This window comes from Prunus avium, chromosome 4, assembly GCF_965620075.1.
Source record: "Prunus avium chromosome 4, drPruAviu1.hap1.1, whole genome shotgun sequence".
NCBI lineage: Eukaryota > Viridiplantae > Streptophyta > Magnoliopsida > Rosales > Rosaceae > Prunus > Prunus avium.
In genome coordinates, this window is record NC_142287.1 from 25,644,673 (window position 1) to 25,666,566 (window position 21,894).

General features: G+C 34.5%; 1 protein-coding gene across 1 annotated transcript; it reads left to right on the forward strand.

Moving 5' to 3' along the window:
- Nucleotides 1-6,349: 6,349 nt before the first annotated feature.
- Nucleotides 6,350-11,013, forward strand: LOC110765282 (putative beta-1,3-galactosyltransferase 14). Its single transcript, XM_021968367.2, has 7 exons — nucleotides 6,350-6,917; nucleotides 7,194-7,346; nucleotides 7,465-7,547; nucleotides 7,655-7,754; nucleotides 8,013-8,126; nucleotides 9,819-9,961; nucleotides 10,639-11,013. Exons 1-7 carry the CDS (start codon nucleotides 6,547-6,549, stop codon nucleotides 10,722-10,724), a joined length of 1,050 nt encoding a protein of 349 aa, XP_021824059.1. The 5' UTR covers nucleotides 6,350-6,546; the 3' UTR covers nucleotides 10,725-11,013.
- The last annotated feature ends 10,881 nt before the right edge of the window (nucleotides 11,014-21,894 follow it).

The window sequence follows — 21,894 nt, forward strand, 5'->3', positions numbered from 1 at the left end:
AATAGTTTTTTGCTTTTTTTTCGGTGTTTCATGCGTTTTCTGGCTTCACAAGAGGGCTTTTTGGTCGTCATCTCCTTCCCCTCATAATTTTTTTTTCTTTTGATTGGGAAAGTAATTTTCCTTCCCCTCATAATCAAATTGCAATGGATGTGTCTTTATTTTTACTTCAAAGAAATTACCTGTTCAAGAATCTTGGAGTTTTTCCATTTCATTTGGATTTGAATATTCATTTAACGCGGAAGAAGAAAAAAAAAGAGACAAGAAACACGCTCTAAACTTAACGTCTATTTAGAAAAGAAGAAAAAAACTTGATGATGTGTCATGTTCTAGGGGTTAGATTATTACAACACTCTAGATTTTGCGAAATGAGGGTAAATGCACCAGCTCTAAATGCAGAGGCTCCGGATCCTATTTTCTCCCTCTCTGCTATGAGCAATGTTTTGAAAGGCGACACGTTAAGGTGAGGCATTTTATGCCTCATGAGGCGAGACGTAAGCCTTAAAGCATTGAAGCGTAAGCCTTTCGTGTATTGAATTATTATAATTAGAAAAATATAAAACAACTAATTTAATGTATTAAATGCCACTCTAGAATATAAATTAACCATCAAACTTGTTTTTTCAAAACTTTTCTTACTATTGCTCAGTTCTTTGCCATATATCCTTTTGGTTGACTTTCTACCTAGTTCGAATAGATAAAAGAGTAGATTATGGAGGTGGACTGAACTGATGGTGGAAGTTGGAAGGCTGTTTAGGAACTTTGGCTTTTGGGAGAGAAAAGGAATAAAGGGGTAAACTGGTTTCTTTTGAACAAAACGGTGTTGTCTAATGTTAAAACTTAAAATTGAAATGCACAGCTTAACTAAAGGGAAACAAAACAACACAGCCCGTGGAAACGACGTCGTCTGGAATCAGATTTTTCAAATAAAGGAACTATGTCTTCCTCCCAAGGCTTGCGCGTTTCACAGTGCATCTGCATTTGGCGACCCCTCAGACCGCCTCTACTTCAAGGCGTACGCCTTTCATGACATCCGCCAAACTGAGCTGCATGCACCTAAGGCGAATTACAGCCGCCTAGCTCCGACACGCTCGCCTACGCATGCCTTTGAAAACACTGGCTGTGAGTGATAATGATACTCTAAATTATCTTGAATTCTTGCACTAAATTGTCGGCTATAATGGGTCCTTTTTAAATTAATTTTTTTTAAATAAATAGTACCTTGAACCCTAAACCCTTTTTAATAAATAATATAGTTGCCCCGCTATATAGCGTTTTTTTTTTTAATAAATAGTATAGACGCGCCACTATGCTTTGGTTTTTATTTATTTATAGATAAAGAGTATAGCTACATTGCTATACTTGGCTCCTTTTTTTTTCATAAATAGTATAGCCACGTGGCTATACTTTATAAATATAGTATATTTAAAGAGTATAGCCGGTCGGCTGTAGTAAGGTACTTTTTTTTCCAAATAATTTTTTTTCTTCATGATTTTTGTTTATCAATAAGAGTAGTTTATAGCATTATCTATTACTATTAGGTCATTACGCAAGTCTCTATTGTCTCCTTTTGGTACTTAAAATTTTTTAATACTTAAAAGTTCACTATGATCCGACGTAGAACTTTTTGTTGTCTTTGTGGTATGCAAAAAAAAACATATTCTTGTTAGCAAATTTTTATGGAGGAAGAATGATTCCAAATGACTGCGACATAATTATATGAGTATTATTAAAAAAATACTTACGTATGTGCATATAATATATAATATTCATATCATATTCAATTTATTTGCGAATACTTTAATATATAATATGAGTACTATATTCATATTATACTATATAATACCAAACTTATTTGCGAAAACTTAAAATTTTTTTAGAAGGTCAAATACTTGTTGAATGGCTTAAAAATACTTGTTTCATTCGGGAGTGATTCTGGATAGGCCAGAATCACTTCTAGAAAGAAGCACTTCCCACGTGCTTCTCCAGAAAATCACTACAATTATGGGAAAAAACACTTCCCATTTGCTTCTTCATAACCGCGCGGCTATATTTGGGTTTTTTTTATAAAAATAATAATAATAATAAAGAGTACATGCAACTATACTTGAGGCCTTTTTTGTAAAAAGCAAACCCCTATGTACGTATTTTTCATGTTTAATACACATTTTTATACAAAATTTTCAAAAATACACACAAACTAATATAGAAAAAGATAGATTTGAAGATGGGAAGAGGCCTTGGAATTAAACTAGGGAAAAGAGACGATTCGGGTGCCTAATTGCTAGGCGTGTCCTTTTTTATGAATCAATTTTTTAAAATAAATAGTATAGCCTCGTGGCTATGCTCCATAAATATTATAGCGGGTTGGCTATAATGGATCTTTTTAATTTTTCTAATAAATAGTATAACCAAATGGCTATACTGTGGTTTTTTTTTCCGAAAAAAGGCCACATAGCTCTAGGTGGGCGCCTAGGCGCTAGGTGGGTCAATTTTTTTTTTAATAATAAATAGTATAGTTGTGCGGCTATACTTGGGTGTTTTAAATTTTTTAAAATAAAGAGTATAGCCGCGCCACTATACTTGGGTCCTTTTTTTTATGTTTTATTTTAATAAATAGTATAGCCACGCGGCTATATTGTTGAAATATAATGTATTGAAATATTATAGACGCGCGGCTATACTTGGGGCCTTTTTGGAATCTTAAATAAATTGTATAGCCGCACGGCTATACTTGGCTCCTCTCTTTTTTTTCCCCATAAATAGTATAGCCGGGCTATATTTGGGTTCTTTTTTTGTTTTTTTAAATACATAGTATAGCCGCGCGCCTATACTTCGGTACATATGTATTTTTCAATTAAACGTCTTAAATATTATATTTATACATGTACATACATATTTTTCAATAATACTTCTATTTTCTGTTCACATCTTAAGACACAGTGAAATTCATATTTTTTATAAAAGCAAACACCTACATACGTATTGTTCATGTTTAGTACACGTGTTGTTATAATATTTTTAATAATACACACAAAATAATATAGAAGAAGATAGATTTGAAGATGGAAAGAGGCCTTGGAATTAAACTAGGGAAAAGAGATGATTCGGGTGCCTAATCGCTAGGCGCATCCTTCTTTTTTTTTAATAAATAGTATAGTGGCGCACCTATGCTCCATAAATAGTATAGCAAGTCGGCTATATTGGGCCCTTTTTAAAAATAAAAATAAAATTAGAAAACATACTATACTTGGGTCCTTTTTCTTTTTTTTAATAAATAGTATAGCCGACCAGCTATACTGCGTTTTTAATTTTTTTTTTTCAATTTATAGTATAGCCGCCCGGCTAGATGTTTTTTTAAAATCAAAAATAGGCCGCCTAGCCTCTAGTTGGATTGGATGGATGCCACCCGTCTATACCTGGGGCCTTTTCTGTAATTTTATTTAGTAAAGAGTATAGCTGGGCGGCTATACTTGGCCCCTTTTTTTTCCCTTAATTAGTATAGCCGGCCGGCTATCCTTGGGGTTTTTTCAAAATATATATAGTATAGCCGAGCGGCTATACTGTTCAAATATACTGTATTTAAATAGTATAGCCGAGCGCCTATACCTGGTTTTTATATATATATATATATATATATAAATAAAGAGTATATTTTCCTTTCACGTCTTAAAGACTCAGTAAAATACACATTTTTTTATTAAGCAAACTCCTACGTACGTATTTTTCATGTTTAGTACACGTGGCTTTTACAATATTTTTAATAATACACACAAAATAATATAGAAGAAGATAGATTTGCGGATGGAAAGAGGCCTTGGAATTAAACTAGGAAAAAGAGACGATTCGGGTGCCTAATTGCTAGGCACATCCTTTTTTTTAAATAAATAGTATAGTGGTGCGGCTATGCTTCATAAATAGTATAGCGGGTCGGTTATAATGGGTCCTTTTTTAAATTTTTCTAGAAAAAATAGTACAGCCGCACGGCTAACTTGGGTCTTTTTATTTATTTAATAAACAGTATAGCCGAACAGATGCCTAGACGCTATGTTGGTCTTTTTCCGAGCGGCTATACCTGGGTTTTTTTAATTTTTTTCAAATATAGTGTATAGCCGCTCGGCTGCACTTGGGGCCTTTTTAAATTTATTTTTAATAAATAGTATAGCCGCCCGGCTATACGTAGCTCCTTTTTTCCTTATTTGCATTTATCGATAAGAGTAGTTACAGCATTATCCATTACTATTAGGTCATTGCCCGAGTCTCTATTGTCCAATTTTTATTCTTAAATTTTTTTAATACTTAAAAGTTCACCAAGATCCGACGTGGTATGCAAACAAAAACATATTCTTATTAACAAATTGGCTTATTATCACAAAAGGTCCCTAAGGTTTACGAAACTATCAGATTGCATCCTTAATGTTTTTTTGTGTCACTCGTGGTCCTCAAGGTTAGTATGTATAATCACAAATGGTCCTTGTCGTTAGGTTCCGTCAAAAATTCCGTTAGTTTGCTGACGTGGCATATATACATATCACAAAACATCCCTAAGGTTTACACATCTATCACAAATGGTCCTTGTGAAATTTTTAAATTTTTAAATTTTTAAATTTAAAATTCATAAAATTTTGGTTTTCTTTTTTATATTATTTAAAAATATATATTGTATTTTAAATACATATGACACATATATGCCACACCAACAAACTAATGAAGTTTTTTTAAAATAATTTAAAATTCATAAAATTTAAAAATGAAAAAATCATTTATATAAGGATTTTAACCTTAAGGACCATTTATAATCCCTAAACCCTTGGTTTTTTTAATTTTTAAATTTTATGAATTTTAAATTATTTTTTAAAAACTCCATTAGTTTGTTGATGTGGCATCTATGTGGAGCCCACATCTAAAATAATATAGTGTCATGTGTATTTAAAATACAATATATATTTTAAAATAATTTAAAATTCAAAAAATTTAAAAAAATAAAACCAAAATTTTATGAATTTTAAATTTAAAAAATTTAAAAAATTTGCAGGGACCATTTGTGATAGGTGTGTAAACCTCAGGGATGTTTTGTGATATATATATATGCCACATCAGCAAACTAACGGAGTTTTTGACGGAATCTAACGGCAGGGACCATTTGTGATCATACATACTAACTTTGAGGACCACTAATGACACAAAAAAACATTAAGGATGAAATCTGATAGTTTCGTAAACCTTAAGGACCTTTTGTGATAATAAGCCTAACAAATTTGTATGGAAGAAGAATGATTCCAAATGATTGCAAAAATACTTTCGTACGTTTATATAATATATAATATTTATATTATATTATATATCGTGACTCAGCTTATTTGTGAATACTTTATTTTTTCTTATAAGGACGAATACTTGTTGAATGGCTTAAAAATAATTGCATAAAAATTGCTCTGGAATAACTAAAAGCGTTTATAACTGCATTTAGCAAAATAATTAAGTGCTTTTGGGTTTTAAAAAAAAGCTTTCTAGAGAAACACTTTACTAACATAAATTACAACATTCTTCTAATAACAGTATTTAGAAGTGCTCGTAACAAAATCGATCATGAGTAGAAATGCTTCCCGTAGAAGCAGTACCAAGTAAGGGTGGGCATCAATCCGCCGAAACCGATGAAACCGGTCGAATCAAATCATAATTACCGATTTGATTTAGTTTTGACCAAGAAATAGTCAAACAGTTTAAAAATCGAACCGGACTGTATATGGTTTGGTTTGGTTTGGTTTAGTTTGGTTTTGAGCTTTTGTAAACCGACCTAAACCAAACCGGACTGTTTATGTATATATTTATTTATTTATATTTTATTTTACATGTTGTGTAATACTATAATTAGTTAATAACTATATATGAATATTTTAATTGAGCTATATTTTAAGCTTTAGGCTGGTTTCGTACTCTAGAAAATAATATATGTATGAAGCAAGTTGTGAATTTGTTGGTTATAATTGGGCTAACAATGTTGAAAAAATGCAAAAAGAAAGAGAATTGGGCTTAGGCCTAAACCGGCTAAACCAAACCAAACCAAACTGTCTTAAATTGGTTTGGTTTAATTCGGTTTTCTTTATAACTTTTATCCAAATTGAACCGAACCAAAACATCATATTATAAGTGATTCGATTATGATTTTGAGGTGAAACCGATCCAATCCGAATCGTGCCCACTCCTAATCCAAGAATACTTTTGATCATGAGAAAATTAATTATATTTCAATCAACCATTATCATCCAATTATAAATACATAGAGATAATTAATGTGACATTCTACACCAAACTTTTGTTTTTTTCTTCTTGTTTTAAAAATAAAAAAGAAAATGAAGTTGGCCTTTCAAAATCGAAATCTCCATGATTCAGACTGCAGACCAATAACAGTAACGGCCAATAACGGAAGCATCAGCTCAGACTCAGAGCTATCTCTCTCTCCCTCCGATTGCGGTTCCCTTCTCTTGCAGCACTTCGACGAACCCTAGATTTTCTAGGGTTTCTCCCTCTATCTGAAACAGCAAAACGATGCCTTCATCCCCCAAGTTCTTCCACGCGCGCCAACCCCCTTCCACTGTCAGACCAACCGTCTTGCTCGTCGGGTTCTGCCTCCTGTTCGGCCTCTCCGGATTCATCTTTGGACTCGTCTCGCTTCTCCACCCAAGCCACCAATACAAGTGCCTGACGAGCAAGTCCAGATCGATAAAGGTGATATGGGAGAGAGGTAGTAGCAGCAGCAGTCAAAACGGTCTCGTTTTGAATGTTGGAGATGGGAATGACAATAACAAGAGGAAGAAAGTGATGGGATTTGTGGGTATTCAAACTGGGTTCCCATCCACAGGTCGCAGACAATCTTTGAGGAAGACTTGGATGCCGTCCGATGCCCAGGGCCTACAACGGTATCGATTTTCTTTAAGCCTATTTTTAATTAATATCAACATTTGATTCATGATTCACATTAGTTTTAACTGCGTATATTGTTTGTTGCAAATGCTTGGTCCTTGACAATGTATATAGTTTGAGAATTTGATCCACAACTTTCTTTCCTTGTATATGTGTGTTAAGTGTGTAATTTAGACCATGATATGCTATAGTGACTTGAATAAAGCAACAAAGTTAGAAGCTTGATAATTTTGCTCTCTTTTTTTAATTGATTTTGGAGAAATGTGTTGCAGCTTGGAAGAAGCCACTGGATTGGCTTTTAGGTTTGTGATTGGTAAAACCAAGGAAAAACAAAAGATGGCGGAACTTGCAAAGGAGGTGGCCGAATACGATGATTTCTTGCTATTGGATATTGAAGAGGAGTACAGTAAGCTCCCCTACAAAACGTTAGTTCTAAATAATTATAGTTTATTTTCCATGATCTAGTTTGTTACTACTGAAGTGTCAAAGTACAAATCTTGTCTGTTTTGCTTATCAAGATAATCTTGTCTGTTTTTCTTACAGTTTGGCTTTTTTCAAAGCTGCCTATGCACTTTTTGATGCTGACTTCTATGTTAAAGCTGATGACGACATATACTTAAGGCCAGGTGCCTAGATTTGTACAGCTTGTGCATACCATATTTAGCATCTAATATGTCATTTAATTATGAGATTTCTTTGCAGTAATGCAATAACTTTTCATTAATATTATCAGACCGCCTTTCACTGCTCTTGGCAAAAGAGCGTTCTCACTCACAGACTTACCTTGGGTGCATGAAAAAGGGCCCAGTCTTCACTGACCCGAAACTTAAATGGTTAGTGCTGATTTTGTCAAGATTTGGTTATCTTTTCCTCGGTCATATCATTTAGCTTCCATTTGGATTTTATGCCCTTGTTAGTCATAGGAACTATTTTATTTACTACTATGTTGGGAAGTGTGATAACTGAAAGAAGATAGATCTTGATGTGTCCACTTGCACCAGATCCATGCCAAGTGATGTGGTTCACTGTTTACCTGAACTTGCTTCTTTTTTTCCCAGTAGCAAAGTATCTGATTGGTAAAATTCTTGCAGGTATGAGCCACTATCCTTTTTGCTAGGGAGCGAATACTTTCTCCATGCTTATGGTCCATTATACGCTCTCTCTGCTGATGTTGTTGCAAGTTTGGTTGCTCTTAGGAACAACAGGCAAGTTTGTTATAACCAAAAAAACATACCTTGCAGGGAACTCCCTAGTGTATCATGTATCATTAGTATCACTAAAACATTTTAACTTTCGTCAGCCAAACTTTACTAAGTAGTTGATATTTTCCTTTAGACGCATGCATTGGAAAGTTATTAATTTTATTATGTTATTTCTGGTGGCGTCTATCTTACCATGGCATGCATACATTGGTGGCAGAGTTTTAACCTTACTTTCCTATTTGACCTAGTGATTTGGTTTTAGTTATGCTATATGGTCATGTATGGTGTGCACAGGTTTAGTTATCCTATGATATGTAGGACACCTTACTACATGGTATATGTCTTAATATATTTTCCAGCGGAATAGGTCATATACTTGCAATTCCGTATTCCTGAAGATTAATTGAGCCTTAGACATGTCCATTCCATTATCCCTTTAGAGTAGGGCAAGGTGGCTGAACATATCTGGCTTTTTAGTTGTTTAAAATATCAGATATATCGTTTCAGACTTATAACTATCCATATAGTGAAGGGGGCTAATGGCGTGGTCTGTTTCATTTCTCCTTGTTTTATTTATTTTAAGCTTAAGAAGATTTCCTGAATGATTCCTCGTTGACCCAGTTGGTGGGTGTTGGTAATATTATTTGGATGCATATGGAGTGCCCAGTTTAAGTTGTTTTATGATATTTAGGTCATGCTAATTCATGGTACATGTCTTAAAATGTTTGTCAGTGAAATGTGCATAGCCCATATTGTATCCTACTCTTTTACTTTCCTGAACAATAATTGTCACTTAGGCCTGACCACTCCATTATCAGTTTAGCCAAGCCCTGGGTGGTTGAACATAACCAGCCTTAATTGCCGTTATTAACTGTTTAATTGTCTAAAAGGAATTATAGTTTGACAGGATCTTAAATTATAGCCATGGCTAAGTTTCTTTTTCCTAGTGTATAAGTGGTGAGCGTTGGGTTTCATTGCCCTGTTTTGCCGTTGGGAAAATAATGTGGCCAAAACAAACTAACAAGTAGTTTAGAAGTGAATGCTTAGTTCGACTTTATGAGAACCTGATCTATTTCAAAAGCAACATATGTAGTTTATGCTGACTGATTGAGACTTGGTGCAACCCAAAGGGAAGCCAAATAACTGAAGTTTTTATTACTCGAGTAAAAAAAACAAACAGAAGTTGAGTCTTGCTAAGTCCGTGTGCATGGCTTAATAAACCTAGTCCAACTCCAATTGGCACTACACAGAACCCCACAAAGGAAGAATGAATATCAGGAGGTTTTGTGCTTGTGATACAACCTCCAATGATAGACCCTTTGCCCCCTTGGTAGAAAATATATCGGTTGGAATTTCTTGCATCATTTGGTGCTGCTGCGTGTTACCCTCTGAAAATAATTCCTAGAGCAGAAGCTTCTGAATATACTAACTAGGACATGATTGATCCTGACTTGTCTTCAGCTATTTCTTTTTCTTTTTCTTTTTAAATTCAAATATTCTGAATAAAATAAAATAAACTTTATGGGATTGTGAAATTCTTTCGTTTTGGTGCAGTGGGATTTCCATTTGATTTCCTTTGAGAATGTGGATCATGATAGTTAAAAATAATAGAGGTCATTTGCTTGGATAGGTCACACATTTCTTGTTTCATACCCATAATGTAGCTGATGGGTTCCATCTTCTGTGTAATTTCAGTTTCCGAATGTTTAGTAATGAGGATGTCACAATTGGTGCGTGGATGCTTGCTATGAATGTCAACCATGAGAACAATCAGGCATTGTGCTCACCACGGTGTACATCAACATCTATCGCTGTGTGGGATATTCCTAAGTGCTCAGGTTGGTGTTTCTTCTCACTCCAACACACAGTTGAAAGTGAAATATGAGCCAACATTTATTTACTCTTTTATTTTTATTTTTTTTGGTTTGGTAAGTGAGAGGTTGTAGAGATTGTTTCAATCTCTATGAATTCCTCTGGTAAGCGAACTCCATATGCTAAAGTTTTGTTTGAGATCAGTGTTCGGAGACATCAAACTTTTTCATCTTTTGCAGAGACCTACCTCAATGACAAACAAATAGGAGGTTTTGGGCCTCAAGAAGTAATGTTTTACATATCCCATTGACCTGTATCTTTTCCCAGCCTTTGAAGGCAAATACCTATTCTTTAGGTTGGAATGTTGGAGTTGAAATGAATATAGGAAATGGCTTGAAATGGAAAACTCTTACAAAAAAGCTAGGAGTAATTTTAAATCAATTACATTTGAAAAATCTGTTATAGCTTCAAATAATTCTATGCATGACAGATATTTGGATTAATTGAAAATGATTTGGAGTCCACATTAAGCTCAGAAGAAACATTCAATCATTTTGCCCTCATGAGAGTTTAGATGAGGAATTGGAAACTGAAAGTAGTCAAGCTCAAGTGTTCAGCATTCACCTAACAAACACATTCGGGTTGCACATTAATGTGAAAAGAAAAATGAGTAGATTGTTTTACATTATTACTGTTAATGCAGGGCTCTGCAATCCAGAAACCAAATTGTTAGAACTCCACCAAAAGGACAGCTGCTCAAAAGGTCCGACGCTGGAATCTGATGATTAGCAGTCTTGCATCAGCTCTCTGAGTTGATTGACTGAGTTATATTTTTGGTGTATGCCCGTACTTGCATTACCTTACGATGTCATTTTTTAGTTTCTTCCCCATGTAGTAAGAACACAGAAAAATATATGTACATTTTTTTACGGATCCCATAGGGGGATATGAGAAAGAGAGGGTGTGGCCCGTGTTGGTCAGAGTTACAGGATTTAGGAAGAACAGATAGTTATCAGGGTTGTAATCATTTATGTCAATTTTTTCTAATCAAATCTCATTCTTTAAAATTTTCACTTCATCTTCTAAAGATAATTGAGCATTGCACTTGCGTTTTGGATGGAATTCTTACACATGACTTCAGCTAAGAAAATAGTTGACATCTAAACCGAGATCGAAGAATGAAGTGTTTTTATTTGTTTTTTCACTACAGAAGAATGAAGGTTGGTTTTTGGAAGTGGAAACAATTTCTTTTCTTGCCTTAATAGTTTGACAACATATAGATTAAGACATTGTAGCTTGACAACTCATTGCAGCCCGAGGGCATGAACCAAATCTATAATTTTAAGAACAGTTTGGGTTGGGCGCTTGTTCGGCATGTCTATTCTCTACTGCTTTCTTTCTGCGTTATGTTTGTCCATAGGGTTAATTCAAATCCGAAGAGAGCCCTAAAGAAAACCGTACACAAACATGACAACTTGGTAAAACAAAACATGAATGGTGTGAGTGGGTGTATATGTAAAAATCTCTTGAAGAATGGAACAAGAAAACAAGGATTGTATCAAAAGGAAGGAACAATGGTAAAACAAAATAATATGTATACCAATGAATTGGACTAGGGTTAGGGTACATAATGAAACCAGAGCTGTGGAAGCGTCACATGCCAACACACAAATGATGCATGATGATGGCCCAATGAACCTACCAGAGACCACCAGCATTGATGCATTGGATTTATATCCTACCTCACATTCACATCTATAGTCTGCTACCCACACAGACAGAACTAACAGAAAAATCCATGACTGCTTTTGCCCTCTCTTCTTCCTATCCTCAAACCCCATGTGAATGTGATCAATTTATCTCTCTCTCTCTCTCTCTCTCTCTCTCTCTCTCTCTCTCTCTCTCTTAGTGTTCAAGATGTCAACTTGGTTGGTATGGGGGTGCCCATGTTCTGCTGTTGATCTGCCACTTCTTCATCATCATCAGTGCTTCCCATCAACCATGCACCATGTTATGATATATATATGTCAAATGCATAAGGTTGACATGTTCACATTAAATATTTGATATGTTGGTGTTGGTCTCCACTGTCTCATGGCCCCACCCAAAACATGATCAACTTGTTTAATTTGTTTGCTTTTAAAACCAGATCCAGTTGTTCCCTATATAACCCAAAAAATAAATTGGATCAGTCAGGACCAAAAGCTAGTGGAATGAACAATAATGGCAATCTAAATTTTTAACCCAAATAATTGAGCTTGAAATCCAGGTTCAGTTGAATATAAAATTGAGCAGTGGAGTTGAAGTTATGCTTCTGATTTTCTTATTACTATTGTTATTGGTGCTGGTGATTGTTAAATCATTGATGCTTTGAGCCTATGAGTGGTGGGGGGAAGAGTGGATGTTAAGATAATTGAAGGCAACATGAGATTAACTCCTCCAAATTCCCAATCAAATGATTCATTTCACATCATGATGGCCCTTTGGATTCATGGACCTCTGTCTGGCTGAGGGTCCATCCAATGATTCATAGAAAAAAGAAGGGCTTTTTTGTTGTTGCCCATCTGTAGATTGACATTTCCTGATGATGACAATATATATACTCAGTCTTATAATCAGTCTGATGACTCAGGAGTCAGGACACACTATTGACCCCAGTGAAATTTCTTAAAATATTATTCAGCAAGTTTTAGTTATGAATAGGGTTTTTAGTTTCTAGGACAAGGCATAATATATGGGCCTTTGGCCATGCAGTTGACTCAAATATAAAATTAGATTTAAACCTAGGCCCAACTGCCTTAGAAAAAGAAACCAACAACAAAACTCAGCATGAATAAACTTTTTTTTTAGGGTTATTCGTAACAATGGTCCCTTAATTATACTTGAAATTACATTTTGGTCACTCAACTGAAATATTAGTTGTATGGGTCACTCAATTGGGTGTTGTGTTGAACCATTAGTCCCTACCGTCAAGTCTGTGACTTTTTCTGTTCAAAATGATGACGTGACAAACATCTCTTAGATTATTGATGGGCAAATTTGACTTTTCAGTTAGGATTATTTGTAGCAATGATCCCTCAACTATACTCGGAGTTACATTTTGGTCACTCACTCCAAAAAATAGTTACAGAGGTCACTCAATTATGTGTTGTGTTGCACCATTAGTCCCTACCGTTAGAGAGACTTGACGTTAGGGACTAATGATGCAACACAACACCCAATTGAGTGAACTCTACAACTAATATTTGAGTTGAGTGATCAAAATATAACTCCGAGTATAGTTGAGGGACCATTGCTACAAATAACCATGTTTTTATATACAAGTGATCAGGGCTGGGGTTTACATAAATATTCATTGGGTGTTTGGGGGTTTCAAACCTTTGCCCACATCGGTGGTGGAGGTGGAAGAACCCTTTTTTAAACGACTGCCAGGGTGTTTATTTTGTTTACAGTCATTGCTGAATGCATAGGATTCTGATTAACAAGGATCCCTTGTTTAGAGTTTGGTGAGGTCATCTGTAGTGCTACAATTTTTACATAGAAAAGAAAAGGGAAAGAAAGAGAAAAAACAAAAACCAGTAAATAAATAAATAGGAACATTATGAGCATCCCATCCCACCATAGCAAAATATTATATGAGGTATTGAACTGAGCAGAACATCATTTAGTGGGTTGATCGATGATGGTTAACCATTTTAGTCTTTATCTTGATTCAGCAGAATCAGTACTAATTTATAATTATAATCCCATTATGATTAATATTCCTTCAGCTGTCTCTCTAAACAATTCATTTGGAGCTCATATCTTTCCATCTACAAGAAAACAAGAAACAGGTTTTACATTTGACCTTCCAGTCAGCTTTATATTCAGATGTTCATATCTTTTTTTTTTTCCTTCTTCTTTCCAGTGCAGTTGCCAAAATAATGGTTCCTCATTCGAAAGTCACCAATATAATTGCTTCTAGTCTCACATGATCAAATGGGCAGCACGTGCCTTGCTGGAGCTCCTCAATTCCCTCAATCAGTACTCTTGTCTCTCACATCCATAATGCATGAATCCAAGGGGGGAGAGAGAGATGAGAGAGAGAGAGAGAGAGAAAGAGAGGTCTAAATTTTCTTATTTCTATGTTACCCGCAGGTTTTGGTACAGTGATATATAACTCTATATATATTTTCTGACATGCTTTGCTCATTGTTCTGCTGCATACTATTATTTCCTTCCTGGGTAAGCTGTATAGTAGTTTTTTTCTGTTCTTTTGCTCTTTGTTTTTTTCTTTGACTGGCTCTTGGAAGTGGTCAGAATTAAAAGAAAGAAAGAAAAAAAGATTCAAAACGTGCAACACTTATTCTTGTGGTGGGAGTGGGAGGTGCATATTTCCATTTCAGAACCCCAAGTTAATAATACTCAGCACAAAAATCAAGAAGCAAACATTCAATTCATTTCAATGAAGAAAGTAAAGAAATCCAATGTGATTTGAATGAATAAAAACAATGGCTGAGGAATATGAGCTTGAGGACAAATTAACAACCAAGCCATGAGGGAAACTCCTCAGCCCTTTTCCCTACAGGTCAGGAATCCAAGGTGACCCAATTGGGAGGAGATAACAGAGACCAATGTACATACATGCTTAGAGAGGCATGTGGTTTACTGATTTTTTATGCTAATTATTTAGACTGTTTTTATGTACCCTCCAAACACATCACTATCCAATGATAGCTAAAACATTATCCCAATCCCATTGAAAAAAGAGGAAAAGGACTATCCAAGCACATCTAGCTAGCTTGTATTCTGTGAGATTCCACTACAAGTCTAAAATCAATTATGAAACCATCATCTGTCAAAGCTTGTTTTATTTCCGTAATGAAGAATTTTGTACAAATTCTTAGTAAGTTTTGGACTTCAGAACTTTTCACATGATCAATCAATGTTATACAACCACTGAACACCATAGGAGATTAAATCACTTGCGTCCTTTTTTAATCAACGAAGAAGAGGGAATTCGAACTTTAATATGGGATCGCTGTCAGTAAACAAATTATAATGAACCTTTGAATGATTTAACAAAAAATGGGACTAAAAACAAAATGTGGGTCCAGTTTAATTTATAAAGTTGCTGCTCATATGTGAAAACATGTTAATTGTATGTGAAAGCCTAGAAAGGGAGAAAGAGATGTCTCAACCCTCTTCCTTCATGAAACAAGCAAAGAAATCTATGAGCTGATCCTTGAAATGGTTCTGACACTTATGATTATTTGTGTCTGAAATTTGCTTAGTTTATTTATCCGTACTCTTACAATCTGAGGACACATTAATTCTAAGTTCCCAGGAGCAAGCACTCTACACCTTATCACCAATGCCAAATTTTAACCAGAACTTGTTTCAGTCAAGAAAATAATGAAAACAAAAAAGATCAACTGGGTTTGTGGTGCCAGTACACAATATGAATGTGACATTGTGCAAACTTGAGAACTGAGATAAACTTGTAAAGAAAGATGGATGAGAGAAGCAGCAGAGGCTGAAAGAGATAAGGAGAGGATCACATATCCAAATTTCCTCCAAGAACATCATGTTTTCTCTTCAATGATCACATGGCTGTCACGTGACCTTGCAGCTCTATGACAAAGTCCTACCACATTTCTTAGAGACTCTCTGCAATCTGAAACTGACATCCTTTTTGGCACTGCTCGGCCGGTTTCTACATTACCACCACTCACCTCCTTTTCTTTTTAGTACAATCCAATCCAATCCAATCCCAAAGCTTGTTACATTTGTTACACAAAGGTAAACACTTTCTGGGCCTGGACAATGCATTGTGACAATAAGAACAAAAAAAACAAGATTCATAACCTAAAAGGGAGGGTATTGGAAAATCTAGGGAGGAAAAACAAATTTGACTGAGCAGACCACAATATCTGTACAGGACAAAAAGTAAGTGAGACCAATTAGAGACCAGGATCCAGGAAATTTCATCACCCCCTTTCCCTTCTGGCTTTTGTAAAAAAATTAAAATTAAAACTCCCTATCTCTCATGTGATGAACATGCTTCTTCTGACCCCCATGATTATAGGGTCTGCAATTTTAATCCTTAATATTTATGTATCCGTACTCCTTTCTTACACACAACACAGAGGACTCCAAAGTCCAAGACATTCTAAGGTTGCAACTTGCAGCTTAGCTCTCTCTTCCTCTCTTCATGGTTCTCACATGGCTGGTTAGGCTCTTGGAAGTTGGACACACACAACATGTACAAATATTATATACACATGTATATGTGTATGTGCACACTTTGTCAATCTTTCTTTAGATTTCTTCTGGATTTAAAGGTCCTAATCTGTGGGCTAATTGGTTTAGTAGATTATTAAGAGCTGGTTATCTTTTGGGTTTAGAATAATCTCACCAACAAAGCTTTTGCATATGTGGTTTGGTATGTGGGAACAACCTTGTTCTTATGTCACTAATGGACCTAATTATGGTAATGAACTATATTATTTATTGTTATACTAGAGCATGAACACCCCTAATTTTCCAACTAATTTAGGGAGCCAATGCCTAATTAGCCTAATCATTAACCCTTAAGCATTGTTGCTCCAATGCCTCCGTGAATTACTTTAATTAGTGTAAGATAAGATTAAAAGAAAAATGTTATTGTGGGATTGGAACAGATTGATTTCTGGTTATTGATACATGTGAGACTTTCTAAGACTCGCATGCATTTGCAATCAAAAATCACTTACATGAGTGATTATCCGTAACACTCTTCTATATTATTTTTAGTCGATTAGTTCATTAGTAATTACTTATATTGATAATACTATTTTAATTTTAATTATTTTTACAAGCAAGCATTACCTATGGTCCATTTAGTTTTTCTCCTCCCTAATTGACCATGACATCATACTAGAAGAGCTTTTCATTTGTGGGTTTTATGTTTCCAATCATATGATGCCTTTTGTCCTTTTCTTCTCTTATTATTGTCTCAACAAGACATGTTATATTGGCTAGGAAAAATGGTAGCAGCCCCAGTCTAGCTGTTGCTGCCACAGTGGCACCCCTCCTGTTTAGTTCCTATCCGTTGCATGTGTCACACAAAGTGATGGCTAAGTGGGACTAATTAGCATGTGATTGCCAGAAGTTAATTCTTTATTTTAAAAATACAACAAATGAATTTCCCAAATAAAAACATAAGGCGAGAGTCGAATTCTCCAAAAACAAAAGAAGACGAGAGTCGAATTCTCCTAAAAGAAGAAAGTTAGAGTCGAATTCTTATAGTGAGCGTAAAGATAAAGTATCATACTTGATAAACTATATATAGAGTTCATTGTTGTTACTGTCTTAGGCTAACATCACCTTCGTTTGATTCAACTTATTTTTCCTTTCTCAGATTCTTGTAACTTATACATCAGGATCTTCAACTTGGCACCCAATTCTTCACTAAAGTGACACGCAATTACATATTTATTTATGTTGGCTTCATATTAATTATGATAGTGATTTTAAATACTAAAAACACTTAACTAGTCAAACGGGTTTGGTTGTATGCTTCAAGCGACTGCAACTCTGCAAGTACTTGCAAGGCAAGGCTCTGGTTTGGAATTTCGATGACGTGGGCCTATAACTTCCTCGCAACTTCAACTATATATTTCACTTATAAGTGATATTGACACATGAGAATTGAATCGAACATAAAATCTCGGATGTACAGGATAAACACTCATTAACTTGAGTTACAAGCTGCTTGCTAAATCTTTACCCAAATGCCAAAAATTCCATCCAACAATGTAGAGTATATACAGCTTATACTAACAGGGTAGCTAGTAAGTGTACACCATTACCTTTAATTTTTAATTATTGGTATGGACATGTACGTTACTTGTGTGAAAATTTAAACCATTGGCTAGAGTAATCATTCAAGATGATTCCCCTAGTCATGAAAACATATAAAGCAATGGATGCATATCATCCTCTTCAATAGCGAAAGACAAATTAAATAGAGAGCATTTTTGCTCACCACTTTAACCTAAGGTGTATTTTCATTATCATTCTCAACACTTGGCACGTGTCTATTGACATAACTATGGTTCCACAAATACAAAACAAAGAATTAACTATGGTTATGTCTATGAACACGTGTCAAGTGTTGAGAATGAAGAATACACCTTAGATTAAAATGGTTAGCAAAAATATTTCCGATTAAATATGATGTAAAGTCTCAACTCTCTTTAATTAAATCACTTATGACTCATGATCATAAGTTAATTAAGTCAAAAAGGTATCCTTAATTATTCTTTTTACTCCAAAATGAGCAAAATTTCAAATCTCACCAATGTAGTGCAGTTGCGTATATAAAACCTGCAGTGAATTTCTGAACTTTCATTCCTAATGGTCAAATCTGACTAGTTTTCTTTAATGTCAATATGCTTTTGGAGTAGGTTTTAAGACCGAACGGTAGGAATTAATTAACTCTGACCCAACGGTCGACTACATTTGGTCGCTATAAAGAGAGGCAGATTGTCCAAGAATTGAGGGTTGGTAATTAGTTAATTAATTAGGTAAGTCACATAAACAGTAATTTTGAAAAAGAAGATGCATGTTTTTTTTACCATGACTTAACAGTCAAATCGGGCCAAAATGAAATCATGAACTTACGTTTGCACGACAAAACAAAGTTGAATGAATTGATTGCAAACTAATAAAAGTGCTGCTATAAGTAACTGTATATGTTTTTTTGTCAATTATTTTGCCACATACATACATTTGCCTGTAAAAACCAAAATATAATGGTGTCGAGTTAACCTAGATATAAGATTAAAAGACAAAGAATTCTTATATAATGCGACGTGACAATAATGAGGATAAGTGTTGAGGAGCATAAATAGAAGCAGAGACGAGAACGAAGACATACCGATCCCCACCCTACCGTGTTGTCATCCCCATCCCTAATACGCGTGACGGTCTAGATTGGCCTATTGGTAGGGCTACGGTGGTGGGAATTGTCATCAGAATATGCCGATACCACCTAATTAAGACCCCCATATGAGAACACTAAATGTAGGAACATGGTGAAGCAAATGAACTTGGCTGGCCGGTTTATATAATAGTAATACAAACTAGTTGTATGTACGGAGGGGGGTATTGATTGATGACCTTTGTTTACATCCATTAATGTTTGGGACACAAAGAGGGAGACATCTAACACCAGAGCCATGAGCACTCCTGGCCCATAAAAAGAACTCAAACTCCTCCATCCACTGTCATGGTGGGCTAGAGAGAGAGAGGGAGAGAGAGAGAGAGAGAGAGAGTACATTATCTTAATAAACAAATAAATTAGGTTAGGATGCATCTTTGGGCACTGTTCATTATAGACTGAACCTTCCCCAGAAGATTTAACACTTAAATAAATATTTTGATTCTGTAAATGTCGCACTTTCTCGTTTTTTATTTATTTATACCCTTTTTAAATAGAGTTTGTGAAAGTCTTAAAATATCTCCAAAGTCTATGCACACACACACCTTGGAATTGGAGGAAATCAACCATTTTTTCACAAAAAGTAATTGGCTTGGAGGCCCCCGAGATAATCCAGGCCGTTGGATTAAGAGAGAACTACTTTGTCGGTGTCGTTTTTGTAAGGACTTTGACATGGAACTATTTTAAATGCCATTAAAAATGGCTGTCTTTTTTATTATTTTTTTTATTGTATTTTTTTTATGATGGTAATGCAAATATTTCATTCATCTGGATAGATTTCAATATACAATTGCGTATAAACAATAGTCATTCACAAGAATGTATATGACTCAAAATCCTTTTAAGAGGAATTAGTTGTGATCTTGCCTAATATTTTTCCCTCGTCATTTGATAAGATTCACTGGACTTTTGGGTGATGTTTGGTTCAGTGAAGTGAAATATTAAATGAAATTATCGTTATCGTGGATCTCACATCATTAGCTCACCATGACGATTTATAAGTCCAAATTCAGGTTAATCGGATAACAATGACTTCGTAAGATATGTAACATAAAATCCGAAGATACCAAATGTAAACTACAAGCAAGCAACCTAAGAAGAAAGGGAAAAAGACATAACCATTTCTGAAATTGAGGTTTTTTTTCCCCTTTTCTTCTCCTGAACTTGTACACACGCAATGTATCTTGCTAATTTAATTATTTTTTGGAAGTGTTAGATTAGATATAGTGTGAAATAAGCAACAAAAAAACACAAAATATTTGAAAATGAGAAAGCAAGTAGTTTGGTCAAATGAGGTTAGGAGGGTGAAAAGTAATATACATTGTCAAAGCATATGACAATTGTATTTGAAAAAGACTCTGGAGTTGGGACATGTTCTATGAAAAATACTTAAAGAGGTTAAGAGAGTGAAAAGTATTTATTAAAGCATATTGAAAAAGACTGAAATTATGACATATTATAAATTAAACTTATTTTTTATAATACAATTATAGTCTAAACTACAAGCGGGAGAGGAGTTTCTCATACTCACCATCAAAATGTCATAGAGAATCAAATACATAATTACTGGTCTGTAAGTCAAGACCAATTTTCACCGGGTTAGATCCATCGACTGTGAAACAATAGTTAAATACACCTCTCTATTCACTTGTTCTGAATTTAAACATTTTCTTGTTTTACAATTTACATGCAAAAATTTATTCTTTTCTAACATTAGTGGCTCACAGCTCAGAGAGGTTGTGCCTGTGTGGCACCACATGCCCATTTTTATCTGTAAATGATTTGACACGTGACAGCCACGTACCATTTTGTAACCATACGTATTATGATATTACCTACATTAGATTAATAGCTAGTTGATCGCTCAAAATTCTCCAACTCATTTTAATTTAATTTAGAATTGTTTCTATTTTTAAATACTAAATTGCATATACTAAAAAAATTATCAAGATAGATTGCAATTTTCACATACTCACAAACAAAAACAACTTGTAACTTTCACTGCAAAAAACGTCCCAATAAAATTCAATTTCTATTCGACCATTAAATAAATTCTAGATTCTAGATTTACAATTACGTGAAAACAAAGAAATCCCTTATGTAGGATTGGCATGCTCAAAATTACTGAATATGGATAATAGAGAATTAATGCAATGTTATTTAGCATTTTTTATTTTTTGTCTTCATTGATTTAGTGCTGATTGAAATTTTTAATTATATAAAGTGATATTGGAGAAAGTGGAAATCAAACATAAGATTTTGGATGCAAAGATAAATAATTGTAAGCAGGGCGGTCCTGAGATTTTGACGGCCCTGTGCGAAACTTAAATTAGAGCACTCAATCTAATATGGAAATATTTATAATAAAAAATGCCATGACTTAACACCATAAAATAATTTTTTTAATTAATAACTAAAATTCATCATCTATTAGCATGAAATAACAATCATAAACAACATTCATAAATAACATTCATAATAGTCTTAATGTTTCAATTTGAGAAAATGAAAGAGGAACAAGACATTAATTTTTTTTGTTTTGTTTTGAGTGGGTGAAAACATACACTCCAAATTTCTTTGTTTGATTGGAGAAAGCTTGTGTGTATTGCTTTCCTCTTCTTTAACGTATTTCCTCTTTCATCTTCTTTTTTTCTTTCTTTTTTTTTTTTTTTTTTTCTGGTTGTTAACAATAGAAAAAAGGAGTAGAAATGTAAAAAAACAACTACTAAATGACATAATATGAACTCGAATCCAACTTACTTACTAAAATCAAAGGGATGAATTCCAACTCAACCAAATACACACTTGTGTTATGTTCTTATACGCTCAAGTATATATATAATACCTATAATATTAATATACATAATATACATGTAAAAAAAATTTGGGGCCCTATGCTGTGGCACCACTTGCACACCCTCAGAGCCGCCCATAACTGTAAGTTCTTAATCACTTGAACTTCAAACTCCTTACATATTAATCCAACGTTAGATG

What these genes read in the sequence shown, in the direction of transcription:
- LOC110765282 (XM_021968367.2), top strand. Translation starts at nt 6,547, where the DNA reads ATGCCTTCATCCCCCAAGTTCTTCCACGCGCGCCAACCCCCTTCCACT. An exon ending in AGTAAGCTCCCCTACAAAAC is followed by an intron (nt 7,347 to 7,464) that starts GTTAGTTCTAAA and finishes TTTTTCTTACAG; the next exon opens with TTTGGCTTTTTTCAAAGCTG. An exon ending in GTTGCTCTTAGGAACAACAG is followed by an intron (nt 8,127 to 9,818) that starts GCAAGTTTGTTA and finishes GTGTAATTTCAG; the next exon opens with TTTCCGAATGTTTAGTAATG.